Genomic DNA, 22,024 nt, shown 5'->3' with positions numbered 1-22,024 from the left:
CACACAAACTGGGGTGTTCCTGGAGAGGCTGTAATCAGGAGTGGGGCAGGCAGAGAATTTGTGTGGCAGAGCTTGGCTTCACAGAAATGACTATCTTCTGCTGTTCTTGGATGAAATACTTGTCTCTGTTGGTATTATTAGGTGTGAAAAACCTCAAACAAATGAGTCTTACTCGGTCATATGTTTCAATGAGCCAGTCTTAGTGGTTCTGTTGTATCGATTCAATGAAAAAAAACCCAACTTGTTTTTGAAACATGTCTTCTACAATTACTTTTAAACGTTTAAAGAAGTAATCTAAACCATGCTCTTAATATTTCTGTAGCATTGCAGTTGCTTTCCTGTAGTATTTAGGAATTGAATATGAAAAATAAAGTATAATAATAATAAAGCACTTGAAATACAATAAAGCACCTGAAATAAAGCCAATGGCAAGCCGCTGTGTAAGTTGTTAGGATGTATGTGACTTTGACCTTGCCCAGCACTTTGCACCAAGAACTAAGTGGTAGCTTGATAGGGTTTTTAGGCCTGGATATGCTCTTTCAACTGTGGACACATTTATTCTGATGCACATCCTTTACCATTCCTATATGCCAAACAGTAAATAGAGTCAAGATGGACTGGTACATAGCTGTTGCCTCAAAGTGCTTAGCACTGCACGCAAAAGTTTAATAAGTTTAGTATTTCCCACGCGTGAATTCTTGCTGCAGCCTGCCGATGGCTTAGAAACCAGCTAGCCTACCAGTATTTAAAATTTGAATTTATTTTGCTGGACAGTGTGTTGCCCAGAAGCTGGTAATTTATAGCTGTTTTCAAAATGTCTTTGCTTCTGTGTCTCAAGCTCACTTGGGTTATTTCTGTTAGTCTAATGCCGGACAGTAGAAAGCATGAAAAGTATTGCTGAAAATTAAAAATTGTTACTTTTGCCATGTCTGTCATGTCAGATACAATATTGAAAAAATCTGTCATTTATAAGAACGTGTGTCAGCTGAAAAAGTTACTGCATAAAAAAAGTTACTGCAATATTTAGGACAGCCATTTTCATGCTTCTGAGTTTTATAATTTCCCCACCTAAAAAAATCTGCACTGTAATCAGATCCACTTTTTCAGTCAGAGGTTGTAGTTTGTGTATACGTCAGTGTGTATAATGTTGCTTGAGGATGGAGTAATTAACATGCAAGTTCATTAACCACATAAAAATTATTCCATGTTGCCTGTACTTCAGCTTTGCTAGTTTCTTGCTGTAATGGATCTTCCAAAAACGTGCAGTGGGACTTCCCTAAAATTAATGTGGCTGCTGTTTTTATAGTCTTTCAAGCAAGTATACCCAGTGCTCCTCACAACTGGCAGTTTTAAGTTGCTTAAATAAAGACCCGAGATGTTAAAGACGTGCTTATAAAGTATAAAATGACTTTGACTTGAGCAATTGTGAGCTGCGTCTTGGTGTAGCAGTTGCCTCGCTGATCCAGCCTCTCCCTTTCACGATTCCATGGGCCACTTTTTCCTCTCCCGTTCATTATCACATAACATCCCCGTGGCAACTTGAGAAATTGCTTACATGGAAAAGTAATCGTAGGAAAGTATTTATGTATTTTTAGCTTTCTTCTAACACAATGTAGCAGCTGGAAACAAGGACAAGAGCCAGCATAACACGAACTGCCAGCTCTCCATGGGCCACCAGACCACAGATCACATCAGACCACAATGCGAGAATCATTGAATTGACTTAAGAAATGTGACACGCATAACAACCATTAAATAAAAAAAAAAAACCAACATAACCCTCAAGTTCCCAAAGCTGCTGCTTGGGTGTAGTAAGAATGAAATAGTAATTGTAATGTTTTTGAATAATACGTTATTCACTGTTTCTGGTGGAGGAAGTACATGATGGTATCAATTAGATGCAATGAAAATCACTTTTGCTTTAGTTCTTCGTAATCTATATTTATTGCAGCCTTAGATGTTGTTGCAGCATTGAACAATCTTCTGGATGCTGAAAGTTTCATAAATAGGAAAGCAGGGTATGGAGCTAGGACTGGATGCGAACAGATTGCTGAACCATAAGTTAGGTCTGTTCTGTTTGCAGGCTTTTTTTGGTTGGGTTTTCTTTCTGATACTTAACGCTTTGTTTGCCGGCTTCTCTAGCCTCATCTACTTGTGTTCTTTCCTTTTGTGCAACAAGGGAGCAGGGTTGTCATTTTGGAAATGTTAAAATGACAGGAAAAGGTCAAGAAGAACTTCTGAAGATCTTCAATGTCTGCCAAAACTTTTCAGTCTCGAAAGCAGCCCAGGGCTGCACCTCAGTCTGGTGTGCCCTGCAAAACAGTTTCAAAAGCCGCCCAGCTCATTGGCAGGGTGCTAATGATGTGTGATGGGACTCGGGTTGTGCGGGGGAAAATGAGGAAAAGATCTAGTCTGTAACCAGCCTCCGGTGAGGAGAGAAAGGAGCCCACTCAAAAAGGTGTGCCAGCATCAAGTGAAATTTAGTGCCTGTGTTTAAACTTAATGAAGGATAGGCCGTTCAAAGGAAGACTTGGTGAAGTTCAATTATTAGTGTGATTGCATTTTGCAACTGACTGCTATTAAATAAAAAAATAAAAAAGAATTCTCCATTTCCCGGGAAGATACTTTGAAATAGGTGACACCAATTTCCTCTGTGTTAATCTAATGCTCCTTCCAGGGGGAGAGCTCAGAGGGTTTATCTTCCAGGCCTTTACACGGGAGGTTGGAAAGTGAATGTGTTTTGTGCAAGAATGACAGCTAGTTTAATAAATACCCCAGGAAAGCTCACAAATCAATTATAGCTCACAGTTTGTTGATACACTAGCTTGAAATAAGGGTATGCAGCGCTAGAAGCTGGCTATAAATGTCAGTGCTTTATAATGAGTGAATTTTTAAAGTACCCTCTGCACTCCTACCTGTCTTTTGGTTTTAAAATGTCTTTAAAATCAAGCTGTTAAAATTATGCTTCATCACATGAAACTATAAATAAGTGCATTTAAACTTTTCTCCAAGTAGGTACAAACATGAACCTTGTTTGTATCTTGTGTAACAGGCCATTCAGCTGAGATTTCTGCAGATTTGTGTTTACCTTAAATAACAGTCTGGTGAAGGAAAGTTCCTTTTTGATGAATGTGTCATAACTTCATTTTGCCATTAAGTGTTGTTCTACAGACTGTCAGACTAGATTAAAATCCTGGCTTTGTTTTTGTGGCTATGAGCAGTGTTTCTGGCCATCTTGCAGAAGACCTCAGATTCTCTATTGCAAAAAACAGGACCTTACTCTTAAGCGAAGCCTGCTTTTCTTGCTGTGCCTTTCATAGAATTGTGTGAACAGGGAAAAAAGAAGTTACTATGGGTAGTTTTCTGGAAGAGAAGGAAAAAATGGATCTGCTCATTTTGTTTTAAAGTTAAAAGCAGTCTGTTCCTTCCCTTCTCGAAGTATCTGTGTATTTGGCAGAAATAATTGGCAAGATTTTAGTATTTCTCTAATTGAGAAAAATTCTAGTAATGTGGTTCCATGTGGAACTGAGTCAAGAAATGAAGTTATATTAAAGAATTGTAATTAAAAATAGATCATAATTATTTTGCAGAAAACAGTAAATTGTGTAGATGAAATAAGTGATCCAAATATGTAAATGTTGAAGAGACTGTTTTAGGGTCATGGATTATTAACTTCATCAGGTTTATAATTAGCACCAGAAAGGCAGTATTTGGTAATGTAGAGCCTTTTCAACAGGTTCAGAAGCACTTTGTGTCATGATGCTCGTGCAGGTAGTCCACCCCCTTCATCCTTCTCACCGTTCCAGTGGTTTTTGCAGCTCATCTTTGCTGTTGCCTGGAGATACAGAAAGCTTTAAGAAAACTTCTGTAATTTGCATTTCCCTTGAGATACATACTAAAATAACAAGAGAATAGGAGTAAATGAAATTTAAAGTGAGATTTAAATGTGAAAGAAGTCCAAGCACTATACGTTAAAATGTCTAGGCAAATTTCATTCCATGCTTTTAATGATGCCAGGCAGCACTAGTGCAGTTACAGCTACCTATGGCTATGCTGTTGGCTTAAACAGGAATTTTAAACGTGGGATTTCCTACTTTTTATTCTGTTTTGTTTAATTTTGTTTTATTTTATTTTATGTTTTATTTTATTTTGTGTTTTGTTTTATTTTATGTTTTGTTTTGTTTTGTTTTTCCCTGGTGTTCCAAAGAAGCAGAATCTGAAATGTGATTCTAGCCACTTTTTCTGTATCAGTGTACGTTCTTTGTATATTTTCTGTTAACTGTAACTTCTAGATCTGAAAAGAATGTAGTGAGGAGAGCTTCTAAGGCATTGCAGCGTGAATTATTTTTGTTTTGCTTGCTAAAAGTCTTAAATATAGCTTAAAAATTTTGAAATGTACATAAATGTAAAACCAGGCGTAGCAAAGCGATATTTCAAATATTGTGAACATAGAATACAACTAGAGGCCTCTCTGTCCTCTGTTTATCGATTTAAACTGCTGTTAATGATGAGAAACAATATTTTCCTTAGAGATGTCTCTTAACTTGAGTGTGTTAGGAGCACCAACCAGTACTTGGCACCTCAGGTACCATTGCATTTTGGAACTGAAAGGAATATTATGAACTCATTAACATGGGATTGCTTTTCTGGAATAATACGTTTGCCAACAAGAGGCAGAACTTCAGGAGGTTACTTGGGTCGTATATCAATGTGCGGATTGCTCTTGGACATAATTACCTCATTCTCCCTGGTGGAAGATTCAACTTACTCGCCAGTGTTTTGGCCATATCCCTCTGTTCCTAACCGTTGAGGAAACGTGTAGTAATGGCAGATGCCAGCCACAGAAGGGTGGGGTGGTGGAAAATTAGAAATGAGAACCACACTAAACTTAAAGAAGAGAAGTGTGCCGAATTTTAATTCGTTTAACACATGACGATAAATATATAGTTATTTCAGGTTTTTTTAAAAACAGTTTTCTTTGTGTGTTACCTGTATGGGTAACTCATGTGAGTTTAAAAGCTAACTTTGTGGTCAGCATTTTTATTCAGCTTTGTTCTGATTTAAGGACAGCGGATCAAAACTACGGTGATAAAGGATTATTAATGTAAGGTGAAATTTTTGCTAGGAAGGCTGTAATTGTAGTGCTTTTTATTATAAGAACTCCTTCAAGCTGCTTAACACTGAATGGCATTAGTTCCATTGACATGGCAGTAATTGCCTTGCAATTGTGTTGATGAAGTGGGAGTTGGTTTGTTACAAAATCTGACTATATAATAACATTTGAAGAAAAATAGTCTTTGGCTGGCTTGAAAATTTTTAGGGCTAAGAGTACTTAAAGTTCTTTTAATTGCTTATCCTATACTTACGTTTTGCATTCAAATGGCTTACAGGTTTTTACCCTTGCACCTTGAATCTCGCAGACTAGGAAGTTGAAAACTAAACTTTATTTATTTTTCTGTCTTTTCTAGGAAAGTGTATTATAATTGAGTTTTAATTTAGGCATTAATAAAAAATTAAGTAAAAATTCTGGGGTTTTTTAGAAGTTGAGGTTATTTCTTATTTTTGTGCTGTATAATTCAAAACTTTGACCTATTAAATTAGTAATTTGATGAAATACTGTGTCTGACATAAAATTTCAAGATACGCTTAAAAAAATGAACTGCTGAGCAGCCATTTGGGGATGAATATAACCCAGTCTGATTGGGAGGGTCTGCTTCTTATCACCTGGGAATGCACAGGGAGCCCAGTTGTGATAAAGGTAGAGGCCCATCGATGCTGAAATTGTCGTGTGCCGCCATAGCTACGTGGGAAGGAAGTTCTGTCCTTTCCTGTGACTTTTTCCCCAGTAATGCTGAGTCTGTAGCATCTCTGCTTCAGTTTTGGTGCTCTCCCCGCCCCCCCCAGTCTAATACAGTCTCACGAGCGATGGCAAGGAGATGAGGACTTATGGACTTGCTGGAGAGGGTGAGGGGAGTCCTCTAATCCTCCCCTGCTGCTCCTTCTCCCTTCCAGCTTCTTTTAATCGGTATTCGGGCATGTAGCTGGTCAGCTTGATTCACAGCCCTGCTGTAATTAGGAACAGAATTTCAAATGCAGCAGTTTAGTATTGGAGGTTTTTTTTTTTTAATGCTGTGAGGATTAGGTATGAAAATGACTCTGCATTTCAGGGTCAAACATCAAAGTTTAAACGGTATGATAATGAGAGTTTTAATGATCAGCCTTCAGGTGCTTTATACTGGCTTTATACTTTATGCCTTAATACTGGAGCTGTATATGCACCATATATATACACCTCTATAAAGGAGAGGCTATGCTAACATGCATTCTTGCTGTAGTTCATGAGCAAAGAACTGAGAGTTGGTGTGGAATGATTTACATTTTTGTACCTAATAAATTTTTGCGGGTCTAAAATGAATGAAGTTCTGGTGCTTTGTTACATGTTTGTTTTCGAGGCAGTTGTGAGACAACAAAACCTCGATTACTCGGGAGGAATCAGTCAGTCTGGGTTTTTTTGACAGTATCGGTACTGATTTGTCACTTCAAACTTTGATTTCTTCTTAACTAGATTTTTAACTTCAAATTATTGTAAACGGTTTTGTGCTTCCCTACCTTCACATCTTATATGAAATCTCTTAAAAAGGAATTTAGAGCAGTGTAAGTATTTCCAACTGGAGTGCTTTTTCAAGTTGTTCCATCTTCTCTAGGAATGCAAAAATAGGAGGCTGCATTTAACAATACCGTAAAATTTAAATTTAGATTGCTGTTGATCCTGTCTTTTTTTCCCCAAGAAGTTTGTTATTTGGTATTATGCTTTCTACCCACACTAATAAGCAATGATCATAATAGCTATGGGACTCTCAGTCTGGAGGTTCTAGTTTAAGCAGTATTAGTTTTTTATTACTGTGTTTTGCCTAAAATATGCTGAGTTTATTAAAAATAGAATAGATGAGAAAAATGCTGCATGATGGACCATGTCAGTTTTATTAAAAAGGCAACATACAAGCTCCTTTTCCTCTCAATGTGTTAGTGTTATCGGGATTGCTCTGTGTATCCTTCAGCTGGTACCTACTTTGTGTTTAAGGTTCTCCCCTTCAAACGTGCTTTTGTTCACCTCTCCTAATTTCCTTTTCATATATTCCTGTGACTTAATTTTCCTGAATTTCCAGTAATCTTTCAGTTCCCCCCTCTCGGTGCCTACTGCTGTGTTACTACTGAAATTTTCATTTTGAGAAATCAAGTTGCCGGACCTGTCATCTCATTGTACAGGGGTGAATTGTTTTTTCCTCTTCTCTATACCTGTGTGTCAGATGCTATGTTTTCCTCTAAAGGACCTTTGTTTGTGAAAAAGTGAACAAACATAGTATTTTTTTTCCTTTTCTCTCTAGCTGGCCTGTGGACGGTCTTCACGCTGGGTGGGGTGGGGAGTAAACCAGCGTCGCAGCTGGAGCAGTGCTCCCCGCTAGCTAACCAGAGTCTGCTGCTGCTGCTGGTCTTGGCTAATCTGACTGATGCTCCAGATATGCCGAATCCCTACAGGCAAGCGATTATGTCCTTCAAGAACACACAAGGTTTGTATCTGTTCTTACTTCTAATCATGAACTGTTGAAAATGAAGTGTTAAGTTGCCGTAACTGCTTAGAGCGTTCTTTCCAAGACTTGTTTTCCCTCCAGCCAGCCCTTGGAAGAGCAGTAATATAGTACATTTTCTTCTGGGAGTTTTGAAGTAGAGTCCCTCAGCTGCTGGAACTTAATGGATGGGGCAGAGGCAGAAGGATATTCTTCCTTCATACTGGAGAAATTTTAGAAAGCTTAATAATTTCATAAAATATAAATAAAACCGATGTAGAATTAGGTTGGTTATCCAAGAGTCTGCAGTAGTCCCCTAAAACTTTATAGAACTTGGGGAAATTCTCTTTGGCTGGAGAGCTAAGATGAGTGGCTGAATTGCTAACTGGATTGATTTGCTAGCTGTAGCCTTGTATTGCAAACGTGAGGAGAAACTGGTTAATGTAAACACTTTCGTGAGAATTGTATATACAGGAGATTTTGGAGTTGTTTCAGTGCTTGTCTGGTTTTTGAGAAGGCTGGTTGCAGTCCGTGTGTCAGGTCACTGCAGTCGCAGCGCTGTACTGGCTCAGTGCCCTGCTGCAGAGGGTCTTACGTGGGGTGCAGGAGTTCCCTAACACAGCTTGGGCTGTCTGGGTCAGTCAGCTTGCAGCAGTGTGCTGCTTTTCATAGAACCACAGGCTGGTTTGGGCTGGAAGGGACCTCAAAGACCATCTGTTCCAACCCCCCTGTCATGGGCAGGGACACCTCCCACCAGAGCAGGTCACTCCCAGCCCCATCCAGCCTGGCCTTGAGCACTGCCAGGGAGGGGGCACCCACAGCCTCTCTGGGCAGCCTGTGCCAGGGCCTCACTACCCAGGGAAGAGTTTATTCCTGATTTCTTCAGACCTACTTTATCCATCTGCTTAAATCTCTTCAAGTTTCAGCCATGAGGTTTTACCTTTTGTTGGCTTTATGCAGGCTGGCAGCACGCACAGAGCTGCTCGGCACAGCGTGGGTGCTGCGTGATAACCTGTGAAGCCACATCAGTACCTCTGAGCTATTCACTTTATTTGGGAGGAGTTCTTATATTCCTTTAAACATTGAAGTTTTTAGCAGGTTGAGCTCTAAATTCATTACCTTTGCCTAGGAAATTTTTGGACGTTATGAGGATGGAGGATTGTTCTCATAAGAAGAAATCTTAGTTCTAATGTGCCCCTTTGGTTTATTGGGTACTGTTCACAGGCAATTGAGAGCAAATTCTTGATGCAGATTTTGTTTTGTTCTGTCTTTGAAACTGGGATCTTCTGTGAATGTTCTATTTCAGTTGACTTTGTTTCATGTCATTGTAACTGTTTCATTGAAAAGTGTTATACAAGTATCATTATAAAATGTTAAAAGAACTTATTCTATGTCAAAAGTAGCATGAAAAGCCGTATTTTCTCTAGATGTGTACATTTATAGAATGACTTACTGTTTCTCATAAACTTGCTTCCACTAGCAATACTCGTGTAACTGATCTTACATTTGATTCCTGTGAGCATTCTGAGGGGCTGGTAAGAGAGGGACGATACAAAAAAAGAAAGGCTGGTTACTGTCATAATGATCTACAGTATGTGACTATAAAATCAAACTGGGCTTTTTTTTTGTTGACATAATCTATATAATTTATTTGGGACAAACTTAATAACATTCAGGCTAGTTTTCTTTATTCTACATGGTCTAGAATAGTTTGATTTTTCTGTCCATGAGTTTAACGTTCTGTAGACTAATAGAGGATGTGCTGCTGTTGCTGATGTTTCTTCAATACTGTTGAGATGTTTTTTACAGTTTTATAAATATCCTTTAATCAAACAGGTAGTGAAGTGCTGTAAATGTAAGTGGCACTGTTTAAACATCCGCAGAAGGGAACTTGAAAGTCGATGGACACTCTCAGCTGATGAACCATGGCATCAAGCTGCTGCTTGATAGAGTGCGTTGAATTGATCTGGTTTTGCTATCTGCATCCAAATTTTCCCTAGTAAAGAGAAATACTTGCCTGAAGCACGAAGGGTTTAAACCACTCGATCCGTAATCCTGATGAGGGATTGAAGGGGCCGTGGGGGCAGAAGTGGTAGTTCCGAAAAGCGGATGTTTTGGTCCCCCCCCTCTGCCCGTTAGTGCGTTGTTTTGTGGGGAGGCAGGGTTTCCATCGCCGACGGGCTGCGTCTCGCTTCTGCGTCTGCAGCAGCGCCTGCCACCTCCTGCAGAAAGGAGAAGCCTCTGCTGCAGTGCCTCCTGCTGAGCTCGGCTGAGGGGCTGGAGCCGTCGCCCCTTGCCCAGGCCAAGAGAAGCAGAAGCTCCCCGGCACGCCGTCTCCGCCGGGCCCCCAGAAACCTGGTGGGAGCCAGGGCTCCTGTGGGGCTCCTGCAGGTCTTCCAAGCACTTTTTCCTTCCAAAGAGGGTGGAGATGTTGTTCAAAATAAGTGACAACTACCACGTTCTTCCGTGCTGAAAGCTATTTAAAAACTTTGCTAAGAATACAGGCTAAGAAGAAAGGGGAAAGCAAGACACCCACATCTCAGTGGGTGCAGGAGTGTTTGTGTGATCAGTCCCTACCAGTATAGAGATTTCTCCATAGGAGTGGAAAAGTTTGGTAAGAAACCATGGGAGTATTCGTCTGAGAGCCAAATTTGTGTTGGCTCAAGGTTGCTGCCCATGGGCACATTCGTGGTGACACTGTTCTCACCATTTTCCATGGTGATGCATTCTGTAATATCTGAGAAATCTTTCAGGATTTGAGCAGAAGAAGGAAGTTTGGGATGAAATGCAATGGTTGCTGCCTATTATGCTGGCTGTCATAATACAGTTGGCTGTAAAATGCCTTGTAAAAATGCAGGTTTTGACATTTGCATTGTTTTTTTCCTTTATTCTTCGGAGTCTTTTCTTCCTCTCCTTAAAATCTGTTCTATCCACAAATCCCTATGCAGGAGGAGTAGTAGTATTGTCATGCTGTTTTATACAGCAGAGCTTTCCTAAGTTAATGCATTTTTAATAAATGATAAACAATTTAGAAATCTGTAGTGTGTTATTGTGGGAACTAAGGAATTTCAGTTAAATTCATCAACACTGGACAACTTGTTTATAGTAATATGGAAATTTTTAAGTCCAGACTTTCAGTATACTTGAGTATCTAGACTGCAGTTTTTCCCAGAATATCGTCTTGCCATGAAATTGCTGTAATTTTTCCGTATGCATGGCTTGTTTGTACGCTCAGAAAAGATAGCCTTTGTATTCAGTTGCCAGGATGCTGGAATAAATCAGCCCAAAAAGGCAGACTCATCCTACTTCTGTGTCATCACAGAAGATGTGTGTTTTGGTTGGGAATTTTTGAACAGAGCTGGACAGGAAAATACTTAGTACAAATTTCTGTGAAGCTTTTTGAGAGTTGAGGAATGTACCTGCTCTGCACTGGAACAAAACCTCATGCTCCCAAAGGCGTTGATTTGTGAGGAAAACAAAGGCAAAGTCTCTGACATGGGGAGATCAGGAGGCTGAAGAAGGATGTGAATCTGGCTCGCTAACATGAGTATGAGTGCATTGACTGTCACACTTGCTTTTTCCATTTCCACTGGAAATTCCTAGATGTTGGAGATCTGTGCTGATGGACGTTTCTGTGGAAACTGGTAAAGCTTCTTGTGAAAAGTTTCTGTGAACAGAAATCTGTTTTATTCTGACTTCCAGCTCTGGCACAAATTGTATTGTGAACACGAACAAATTGCTGTTACGCTGAGGGATGTTAGACTATGTGACGTGGTGTTTTAAATCACTTTAATTAACCCACTAAACGCCCCTCCACACACACAGGTGTCTGGACAACACCTGTGTTTCACTGAAAGTACATTGATAGCCTCGACCTATTCACGTCTGCCCTTCGTGCCAAGAAATGGGTAGGAGACAACTCCACCTTGATGCCAGTGAACTCAGCCTGGAAGTTTGGGGTGCAGGGTTTGGAAACACATGAATTATCAGTACCAGAGGAGACACTGTAGCTGCCCTCCTTGCAGCAGCTCCTGGATTGCCTTATTTTCTAACAGTGGAAGCCATTTCGACCAACAGAATAGCTTTATGAAAAGAGATGAGTGTCTTGTGCAGATACAGGGGCTTTACTGGAGCGCATGGGGGAGGACAGCTTCAGCTTTTTGGCACAACTGAAGCTTCATGAGACCCTATTAAGGTCTGTGGCCGTTGATGATGAGAGTCATTGATGATTTTTGTTTCCTCCTTACTCTGGTGTCCGTATAAAATACTTCACCGAAAGATTTTTATAACGTTAACAAATAGCTGGATGGTAAATGTATTTGTTAAAGATTGTTCTTTTGATTTCTGTGTTTCAGACAGCACTGCTTTTTCATCATCAAATCCACATGCATTCCAGATCAATTTTAACAGTTTGTACACAGCTTTGTGTGAGCAGCAGAAATCTGATCAAGCAACTCTTCTTTTATACATGCTTCTTCATCAAAATGGCAACGTACGGACATATGTGTTGGCACGAACGGACATCGAAAATCTTGTAAGTATCGCTCTGCTTGCCTTATTCTCATCATGAGGGTTGGTCCTGGAAGCTTGAGTGTCACCAGCTGTCAGTGTCCCCCATTCTGCAGTGGGGGCAGTAGGTTCTGGTTCACTTATTCACCGGTTCTGGCTCACGTATTCATTTTTATTGTGTCACCTCAGGAGTAAGATGCTCAGCATGTTGCCGCAGTAGAAGATAGTACTGATAAAGCTACCAGGCTGTCTTTGATTCTCTCTTTCTCAGAGCCACTGATCCAGGTCAAACCTGCTGACCTCTGGACATGGTGTAAAGAAACTGGTAGCAGATGTCATACTATTCATTGTTTTGTTTTACTTTTTTAGCTATTCAGGCTAAAATGTTACACGAGCTTACTGTGTATGTACAGGGATAATAGTTAACAGAATGAGCTGTAGGTTGGCTAATATGCCGAATGTCTTACAAGGTTGACCTGAGGCTGAAACTCCTGAAGGGGCAGCTGACAGACTTTATAGAAGTGCAACTGTAGTGACTTTTTAGCTGCTTTAAATAGGATTGTGGTTAATGGCCAATATAATAGACACCTGGTACAGTTTTTGGAGGTTATAAATTAGCTTATGCTCTCCATTACATGTAATAATGTCACAAGCCACTTTAACAAATCTTACTTATTAAAAAGCCTTCCTTTAATAAGATAATGGCTGTCTAGGGGAATTGGTAACGAAATAGAGAACCCTTTCCATTTTAATATTTGAAGTCTTGCCAGATAATTAGATCCCTTGCCTTTTTGATGGCAGATATGGAATGAATTTGGTCTCAGTCCAAGTTCTAGCAGATGTATTACTAAAATCAGAGTTGATAGACACCACTGTTGGCAAACTCGGGTGAGATGGTTGATACTGAATTGATTCAAGATTGAACTCTTGTGTAGTCTGCTGCAGATTATCTAGGTGAGGGCTGAGTCATTTTGCATGAAATCTGTGAACAAATGGTCATATTTAATTTTCTGGCCTGTTAGTATGTGATATGACGTGTTTCACAGCTGTTAACATCAATTTACTTTATCTTTAGAGAAATAAAGCTTAGGTGCGTGCATTGTTTTGTAATTATGATGTCTGATATAATGTAAAACTTCCAGAAAAAGCATGAGGTGCGTGTGTGAAAACAAATGCAGATGCCAGATGCAGGTACTCGGATTCTCTGCAGTGTGGGATATTTTCACATATTATCACCGATCTTTCCTCTCCCTCAAAAAAAAGACACCCCCCCCCCCCCCCCAAAAAAACCAAACCCAACCAAAACCCAAACAAGCAAAAAACCCAAACCCAGAAAATCCCAGCAGAATCACAGAAATAATCAGAAACATGAAACACTTTCTGGGAAAAGCTGAGAAAATTTAGAAAAGCATCACTGAAAAGTAAACATCATATTTGATTTTTTTTAATTTTTTTTTTTTTTAAGACCAACATTTGAAACTGCTATTATTTTGCTCTTCAGGCATACTGTTGCTTTTTATGATTGCTGCTGGCGCAGTAATGACATCTTTGTCCAGTCTTCTTGTTTTTAGCGGGCTCGTAGGTAAGGATGAGCAGCGGCCAACTGAGAAGACCAGTTTTAATTGCTTAATAATGCAGGCTGAGCCAGACATAGAAAGGATTGGGGGTGGGAGGGTTACTGGACAAAGAAGTCATGATATCCCAATTACAACCCTGTGGTGAAAAAGGCTAATTCAGTCTTGGGACTGTAAGTGAGGCGAAGGGGCAGGAGTAGTGGAGCGGGTTATTTCCTTCCCTATATGGCAACGGCAAGAGCGGTGCTAACATGCTGCATGCTATTGTGGTGGTGTACTACCATACTGCATAAAATATTTACAGGCTATTGAAAAATGGAGACAGTGTAGAGAAACTCTTTTGGGTTTTTTTTTGTTTTGTTTTGTTCTTTTTCTTTAAAATTAACAATAAAACTATGAGAGGGGCTTAGAAGGCTGGCTTAGCTCAGCTGGTTAGAAAAGAGCTTGAGAAGCATCAGGATGCGTACGTGCCTTCACAAGGGGAAAGCCTTGAACAGAAAGGACTCTCCGCTTAAAGAGAGGTGTCGTAAGGACTAAAGCCCGGAGGTTGAATCCCACAACTTAGAGATACGGGAGCAAAACAGTAAAGGTAATTAATTCGGAGGCAAGACAGTGCTCTGTATGGATGTCTTTGAATGAGGGTGGATGAAGTTCTTCCCTGTGAGGGCGGTGAGACACTGGCACAGGCTGCCCAGAGCAGCTGTGGCTGCCCCCTCCCTGGCAGGGCTCAAGGCCAGGCTGGATGGGGCTGGGAGTGACCTGGTCTGGTGGGAGGTGTCCCTGCCCAGGGCAGGGGGTTGGACCAGGTGGTCTTTGAGGTCCCTTCCCACCCAAACCAGTCTGTGTTCTTTGACTTTCTGAAGGACTATGGCATAAGTCAGTGGCCTCTTCATGCAGAGGTAGTTGGGTGAAGTGTAAGGGTCTGTGCCGTACAAGAGATAACGTCAGCAGTCATCTGAGTGCTCGTTTTAAACTTTTAGGGTGTTTGCAGGTTATTGCTATTTCACTGGACTCAGTGCATCACATTTGTTGTGTTCTCCCCTGTTTTAGTTCTTCTCAGTTTTAGTGCCCAGGAAGCATCACTAGCAGATGTTCTGTGGCACTTCCTAGGGGTTTTTGAAATGTGTCTTTGCTCTTTTGTAATTTCAGTTTAATTTGTAAATAGATTCAGTGTGTTTTTCTTAACTTTTTTAATATATAATATCTCAGCTTGCTTCCTAATTTGTGTATGGATCTGCCTCTGTCATTTATAGATAAATACCTTCATCTTCTGCTATGTTTTGTAATGCTTTATCATTAGTAAGGCAGTGCATCCTCTCTGCTCATATAGTAAGTCTGCTCGGTAGAATGAATAGGATGTTTGTGTGTCTTCCATAACTTATAGCATATAACTTTGTATAATTTAATAAAATAATTAGATTAAATCTCTGATGCCATTAGGGATGTTCACATCTGGAATTTGGCCATCTTATTGAAAGTACTCACAAAGATTCTCCAGGAAGTGGTGGGACTGCTGAAATAGGGGGCAATTAGCAAATATTTTCATAGGCATAGTGTTGTGGTCTGTGCGTGGGAGAATATTGAGCTTTTCTCTGTTTGAAAGAGCAGTTAACACCCATATTGCAGGTAAAAATGCCAGTGAGATACCTGCTTATAAGAAATAAGCTATTTCTGTGGAATATGTTTGCTTTGGCTGCTGAGTTGACATTTTGATGCTGCTCAACATGACTGGGCTGAAATAATGTATATGGTGATATATTTATATCAACTGATGGTACAGCAATATTTTTTCCTGTGGTCTAAATTTGGCTTAAGCAGGTTACTCAAGTGGCTATGTGGTCTTGTATTTTGTTGTATACTAAAGACAAGCTATTTTAAAACTCTTTGCTGGGGAAACTGTTCCTGACCTTGGACTGAATATAGCACCTGCAATTTTCAGTGTCTTTTTTTACCTGCCCCTTGTTTTGGGGATTAAAAGTAACTTTTTAATGGTGGCTGTGTCTTTCCTGTTAAAAGCTGATCCTGATGGACAAGAGTTAGTAGTTGTCCGGTAATGATACTTTAATAACTGTGAATAAAAGGGCCAGCAATACAGAAAGAAGTGGTTGTTGTCTTCTCAGCATGTGCCTGGACAATGCCATGGCATAAAAACGTAAATATGAAAGTTTTATTGTATGTGTGTAACGCAAATGTGTGGAAATGCATTTCGATAACAATTCCAGATAAATTTTAATATAATTAAAATTTTAATCTAATCTTATATCCTAACTCTATTTAAGAGGTGGCTTGTCAAATAGTTTTTGTTCTGACAACAGTAATATTTGTCCTAAAGGTGTGTGTCCCTCAGCAATCAGTATACAAAGGAAAAAGCATTTGGAGGAGGAAGGGTTATAGAAACTGTATGAATTGATTCAGCTTTCATCTGGAAATGGCAGGTAGAGAGAATGAAGTTTGCCTCCTCGAGTTTGGTCTGGTAGGTGGATGGAGAGAAGTCGGAAAGAGGAGTGGAAAGGAGAGCATTGCCAGGGGAGTGGAGGTGGGAAGAAGAGGTTTCAAAAGCTTTCAAGGTGTGTTTGGGGCACTAAGACTGAATGCAGTGACCTGGAGAGCCAGATCTCTTCAGAGTGAGAGTGATTTCAGTAGCTGGTATGAAATCTTAGTAAGTATATTTTCACCTGTCAGTTCATATAGAAATCTCTGTAACGTCTCAGTGTCAGAATCAAGGTACCCTTTTTAAATGTAGTTTATAGCAAGACACTTTCAGGACTTGGAGCACTTAAGGAACACGAATGTGCTTTTTTAGCCACAGTTTGACCAAATATTCATGTGCATAGGCAGAAGAGATACGTTGGGCTGTCCTGAAAGGATATTTTGCCAGTGTGCTTTGTATGGTATCATTTAGCGCTAACCAGATGGGATCACACTTGCATTGAAGGAGTGCAAGGCATGTACATTATGAGGCAGTATATTCAGTTTTGAGTGGCTGTAAAAATTAACAGACATGGCTATTTGGGAGCTATCTTAAAAACTAAGACATTATTCCACTGATTACCTTCAGAAAGGCCTTTGTTCTCCCTGCAAAGTCATGTTGTAAATGCAGTTCTTCAGTAGTTTTATGTTGCTTCCTGCTTTATGCAGATTATCGTAATGTTCGGACTTGGAAATGACTTTGAGCTTATGCGATGCTACATGCAGTGTAAATATTGGAGATGGAAATAATTTGAACAGTGGGCTAATGTAGTGATGTTTGTCTCCCTTTTCCCCCATCCAAGGAAAAGAGCTAATGTTTTTTTTGCTATATGCTAAGTAGATACTCTAGGGAAAACCTGGTGTTTACACTCAAGGCCTATATTCATAGACTCATAGAATCATTTAGGTTGGAAAAGACCTTTAAGATCATCGAGTCCAACCGTTAACCCAGCTCTGCCAAGTCCACCGTTAAACCGTGTCCCTGAGCACCATGTCTAAGAGGTGTTTGAACACCACTTCCCTGGACAGCCTGTGCCAGTGCTTGACAACCCTTTCTATGAAGAAATTTTTCCTAATATCCACTCTAAACCTGGCACAACTTGAGGCCATTCCCTCTTGTCCTATCGCTTGTTCCCTGGGAGAACAGACCGACCCCACCTCACCACAGCCTCCTTTCAGGCAGCTGCAGAGAGCGATCAGGTCTCCCCTCAGCCTCCGCTTCTCCAGGCTGAACACCCCCAGCTCCCTCAGCCGCTCCTCACAGACCTGTTCTCCAGACCCTTCACCAGCTCCGTTGCCCTTCTCTGGACACACTCCAGCACCTCCATGTCCTTCTGGCAGTGAGGGGCCCAAAACTGCCCCCACCATTCGAGGGGCGGCCTCACCAGTGCCCAGCACAGGGGGGAAGAATCACAAAGACGTCGACTTCAGTTTCAACTGGAGAGAGAGTTTTGTCAACGATCCTTTGAAATGGTAAAGGAAGGATGTTTGCAATAAATGAACAATTTTTCCCCTCTGCTTTTGTTGTGGTATTGTTTTGACCCTGGCCAAAGCATCTGTCAAAAGGTTTTGTGGCCTGCGGCATTTTGATCAATCTCATTGGTTTAAATAGAAACTGTTGTAAGTCTTAATGTGTTCCAACTGTTTTGGGGCTGGTTGATTTTAAGAGAACATTCTGGTAACTTCAGAGGCTTGTGAAGCTCTTGGTGTCCTGGCTGCCCAGCAGAATAGGTTTCATATGATTCATCCTGCTCCACTCGGCCTGTTTTGAAAAACAGCAAGTCTTTAGGTGTCTAGAAGCTTCTTGGAACGAATTCTGCATCTCATCCACTATCTTGGAATTGAGAGTTTTCTCCAGTTCCTTTTTCCAGGGTATTTTGTGATTTAGGCCTATTTCTGCAGCTCGGGGAAGCCACGTTGTACTGAGCCAGTGGAAAGCTAATTTTCATTTGGTAGAGGGACAATGTTTGCATCTGGATTAACTTTAGACTTGCGTTCAGGTATGCTTGCTGTTGCAATGAAATCTCATTTTCATTATTTATTGCAAGACTTTGGCTTAAGATGTTCATCCTGGTGGAAATGTTGCAAGACCTTGGGCTGAACTCTCATCATAATGTCAGTTCTTTTTGGCTACGTATTATCTAGAATTGGAAAAACAGGCCTTTTCTAGTCTTAACCCAACGCAAACTGGTTCTTTTCTGGGATTATCTCCACACACCAAAATGGGATTGGACATTCAGGTCTCAAAATGCCTCTGTACATCTCAGATCCAATATGCCTGGCTATATTTGATGAGGAAAGTCCTTTCAGACCAGGCTTATGGTAGTACAGATCGTTAGAAACAATTGTTTTCCTGCTTGAACATGTGAAAATCTTATTTAACAATTTTATTTTCCCATGGTCTAGAAGGGAACTAAGTCTTTCAGAGCCTATGGTAACTGGTATGGCTGGAAATCTCATTTATAAGGAATTGAAATTCCATGTCTGACCACAAGAAAGAATTTGTTTAGACTCTCTTGTGGAGACAGAATAAAACAGATGGAAGGTGTTTGAACACTGTGCGTCACTGTTTAGGGGTGGTTATTTCAAGAGGGAGGAATTGCTATGATACTGTTAAGGGCAGGGTGATACACAGGAGGTTTAGAGTCTCCTCTGTTTATTCTCTGAGGTGTTTGAAGACTAAACTAACACACAGGTTTTTCCTTCCTTAAAGGTGCTGCCAATTCTTGAAATTCTGTATCACGTTGAAGAAAGGAATTCACACCATGTTTACATGGCTCTTATTATTCTGCTGATCCTTACAGAGGATGATGGCTTCAACCGATCCATTCATGAAGTGGTGAGTTGTTGTTTTGGTAAATAATTCTTCAGCTCTAAAAATCATATAAATCTTTATTTTTATAAAGATGTATCTGTTTCCTCAGCAGAGACTGTAAGTGTTCATCCAAATTTGATGGCATATACGTATTTCTTTTGTAAGGACTGGTAATCTGAAGTTAGAAGAGCAATTTCAAAACTTTCCCAAGTGAAGTGAACGAACGTTCTCCCTCTTATAGAGGAGATGATGCATATACCTGTCTTTTTCTCTCTTTTTTGGTGTTACCTGTTGCAAATTAACATAGTAATAGCCAGGCAAGCTGCGTCAAAAGTGCTGAGTGTTTGCCACGGAAGTGGAGGGGCTAGAAGAGGGAGAAAAACAGAAAACCTTTTTTGTTTCTCTTGAAAAACTTTGCTTAACCAGTTTGATGCAGCTGAGCGGAGCTTTCAGTTGGAGTTTTATTTTCCAGACTGAATGTTAACTTCCGTACTTGGCATTTCTTTTTCGGGCTTTCTGCTAGATTAATATCTATTTTATGTGGCCCATATAATATGATCCAAATTTTGACTAGCTTTGATGGGCCTTGACCATCTGTGCTGGAGCATACCTTGGACAATTATGTTCTAGTTTCTAAAGCTATGATAATGCAGAGGACGTCTGCACTGATTTTATTTAATTTTTTGACGGGGACGCTGAAACTGTCTTTTGTGGTTATGTGAAATAAAATGCAAAAAGCTTTTTAGATACCACGTTTCAAGGTATCTAAACAGAGCTCTTTTTCCAGGTATATTTCCGGGCTGTTTTGGAGGGAACTGGCATTTTTTTTCTTGGTGCCAAGCTGTAGAGACTTACAGTATTTACTCTCTGAAATTTCAGATTATTTCCTATAGCTCTGTATGTAGAAAGCAGGAAGAGGTGATGTTTATATGCAGTTTCCTGGGAGTACCTTTTAGGAATCAGCTTTAGGAGGAGCGTCTATAGCAGATAGCTGAAACAACATTTTCCTGAAGCTTTCTTCTGCCTCACCTTTGTGTGTCTTGAGCCTATACATATGCACCGTACATGCACATGTGTGGTGTGTATTTTTGGGTTCCATATCACTAAGTCGTTTAACCTAAATAAATTAATTAATTGAGCTTGTTGAGGGTTAGAGTACAGCAGACACGGTTTCACTGCTACCTCAGTCTCTTCCCCCATCATTCATCATTCATTTTAAAGGCTTTACACATGGTCTTTCCGTAAATTCCTGACTGGATAAGTAAAAGCGGAAGATTTCCCTAGAATTGTTAATGAGGATCCAGCTGTGGAATGAAAACGTAAATCAAGTTTTCTTCTTGCCTTTGCAGCTAACCCTGCCAATGTAGTTGTAGCTTTTTCTGTGCAATGTGCATATTAATTTAATACTTCTATTTTAATAAAAACAAAACCAAACCCCACCGTGTTCCTTTTACCTTGAAGTGATTTTTTTCAGTCCCACCTTTACTTCTTTCATTTTCTTCTCAATTTAATCTTTGATTTTACTTCAGATTTTCACTAATGGCTTCTTTCTTTTACTTTGTCGTTGTGTTTTCCCACCCCATAGTGTCTGGTGTGAAGCGTCCATTCATTAGTAGCGTTATGTGGGCAGAGTTTTCCTGGTTTTGCTTCTTAGCTGGATAGCGAGAGGTGGCTCTGAAGTGCCTGAGCCTGCAGGCCTGTCTGTGTGAATTTCTCCTTGTCAAGCCCTACTGCAGAAAAAAACCTGTGAAAATGGAAACTTTTGCCATCAAAAGCCGATGGAGTGCTATGACAGTGCAGACGTGGAATAAACCTTATTCTTCCTCCTGTGCTCTTCTATTTCTTGCTATTCTTTCTCTTACTTCTTTCTCCATTCTTTGATGGATGGGGCACGTTTCATGCTGAGGGAGAGAGCAAACTTGGAGGCAAAGCAGAATGCTTTTCCACCCTTGCAGTGCTTTTCTTACTGCATTTGAAGGCTTTTTGTTGCTCCATGCTCTTAATCTTGGTGTTCATGGATGGATTGGATGCAGTGAAGGAGAAAGAGGAGGTCTCCCCTTGTTCGAATCTTAAGCTGTGCACCGCGGAAGTCACCTAAATGAACTGTGATACAGACAAGCGAGTTGATGACTGTGATACCAACTCTTAAGTATTCCTTCTAGAAAGGATTCTTTATTTATAGAAAAAAACACATTATGTTTTACTTTAAAAAAACTTAAGTCACCTTGAGCTACGTGGTCTATGCCATTCCTGAACTTTACAGAGGGATGTAGATACCAAAATACAAATGTGAACTGTTGGGGAATGGATATATGGGTAGTGGGTTCCTACAGATCCCGTGATGGGGAATAAGTATAGTTAGCACCCCACTTTGTGGATAAAGGATTCAAAATCGTGCCAATAAATCACTTCCCTTCGCCCGTCTTTTTGAATTATTTAAATGGATGTCTCCAGGTATGAATGATGAAATTACTATTCAAAAACTACAGTATAAGGTAAGAAATCAGTCCCATACTTTCTTAAATAATAACTCCTTGTCTCCTAAAGGCTGAGAGGGGATTATAGTGCAGCAAAATGAAGGGAGTCAGGAAAGCTGTGTAGGTATTTCTGTAAAATGTGAACATCTAGTGTCAGTTACACATATGGAATGAAGCTGTCACTCACTGCAAATATTTATCAAATTTTAGCAATTACAACAGGATTCTTCCCCCCCCCCCCCGCCGTCACTTGGGTAAAGTATGAAGAAAAAAAGATTCGATGTGTTTTAGATCAGCCTGTTTTTCTCTCTGTTGCTGTGTATCCTGTCTGCTGTTCTTATAAGCAGCATGACTGTACAGTCCATTTATGGGCTATTTTTCTTTGTGGTATTTAACCCACATTTATTTATTGATTTTTAAGATTAATTTTAGTAAGCGCAGTTTTATAAATCTTGTGATTATACCAACTGGTATAGAGCTCAGGAAACCACAGAAACTCTTTTTGACTGCTGAAGCACTTTTTTGTTTAAAATGAATTTGGTCTTAACTGCCTGGAAAATATGATCAAAACCATAGGTCCTGTTCCTACAACTGGCTTAATGCAGTTAGGTCTCC

The 22,024-nt window shown here is 40.2% G+C and overlaps 1 protein-coding gene across 2 annotated transcripts in view; it reads left to right on the top strand.

Annotated features, from left to right (window-relative positions):
- The window catches only part of DYM (dymeclin), a 211,232-nt gene that overhangs the window by 69,416 nt on the left and 119,792 nt on the right, over positions 1-22,024 (top strand). For both annotated transcript variants that reach the window (XM_086480496.1, XM_086480495.1), the window contains exons 8-10: positions 7,386-7,568; positions 11,921-12,099; positions 18,831-18,956. In XM_086480496.1, coding sequence (XP_086336622.1) covers positions 7,386-7,568; positions 11,921-12,099; positions 18,831-18,956 — 488 coding nt within the window. The remainder of the gene's footprint in view (positions 1-7,385; positions 7,569-11,920; positions 12,100-18,830; positions 18,957-22,024) is intronic.

Source organism: Leptosomus discolor, chromosome Z, assembly GCF_034619465.1.
Source record: "Leptosomus discolor isolate bLepDis1 chromosome Z, bLepDis1.hap2, whole genome shotgun sequence".
NCBI lineage: Eukaryota > Metazoa > Chordata > Aves > Leptosomiformes > Leptosomidae > Leptosomus > Leptosomus discolor.
This window is presented reverse-complemented; position numbering and strand designations above follow the sequence as displayed.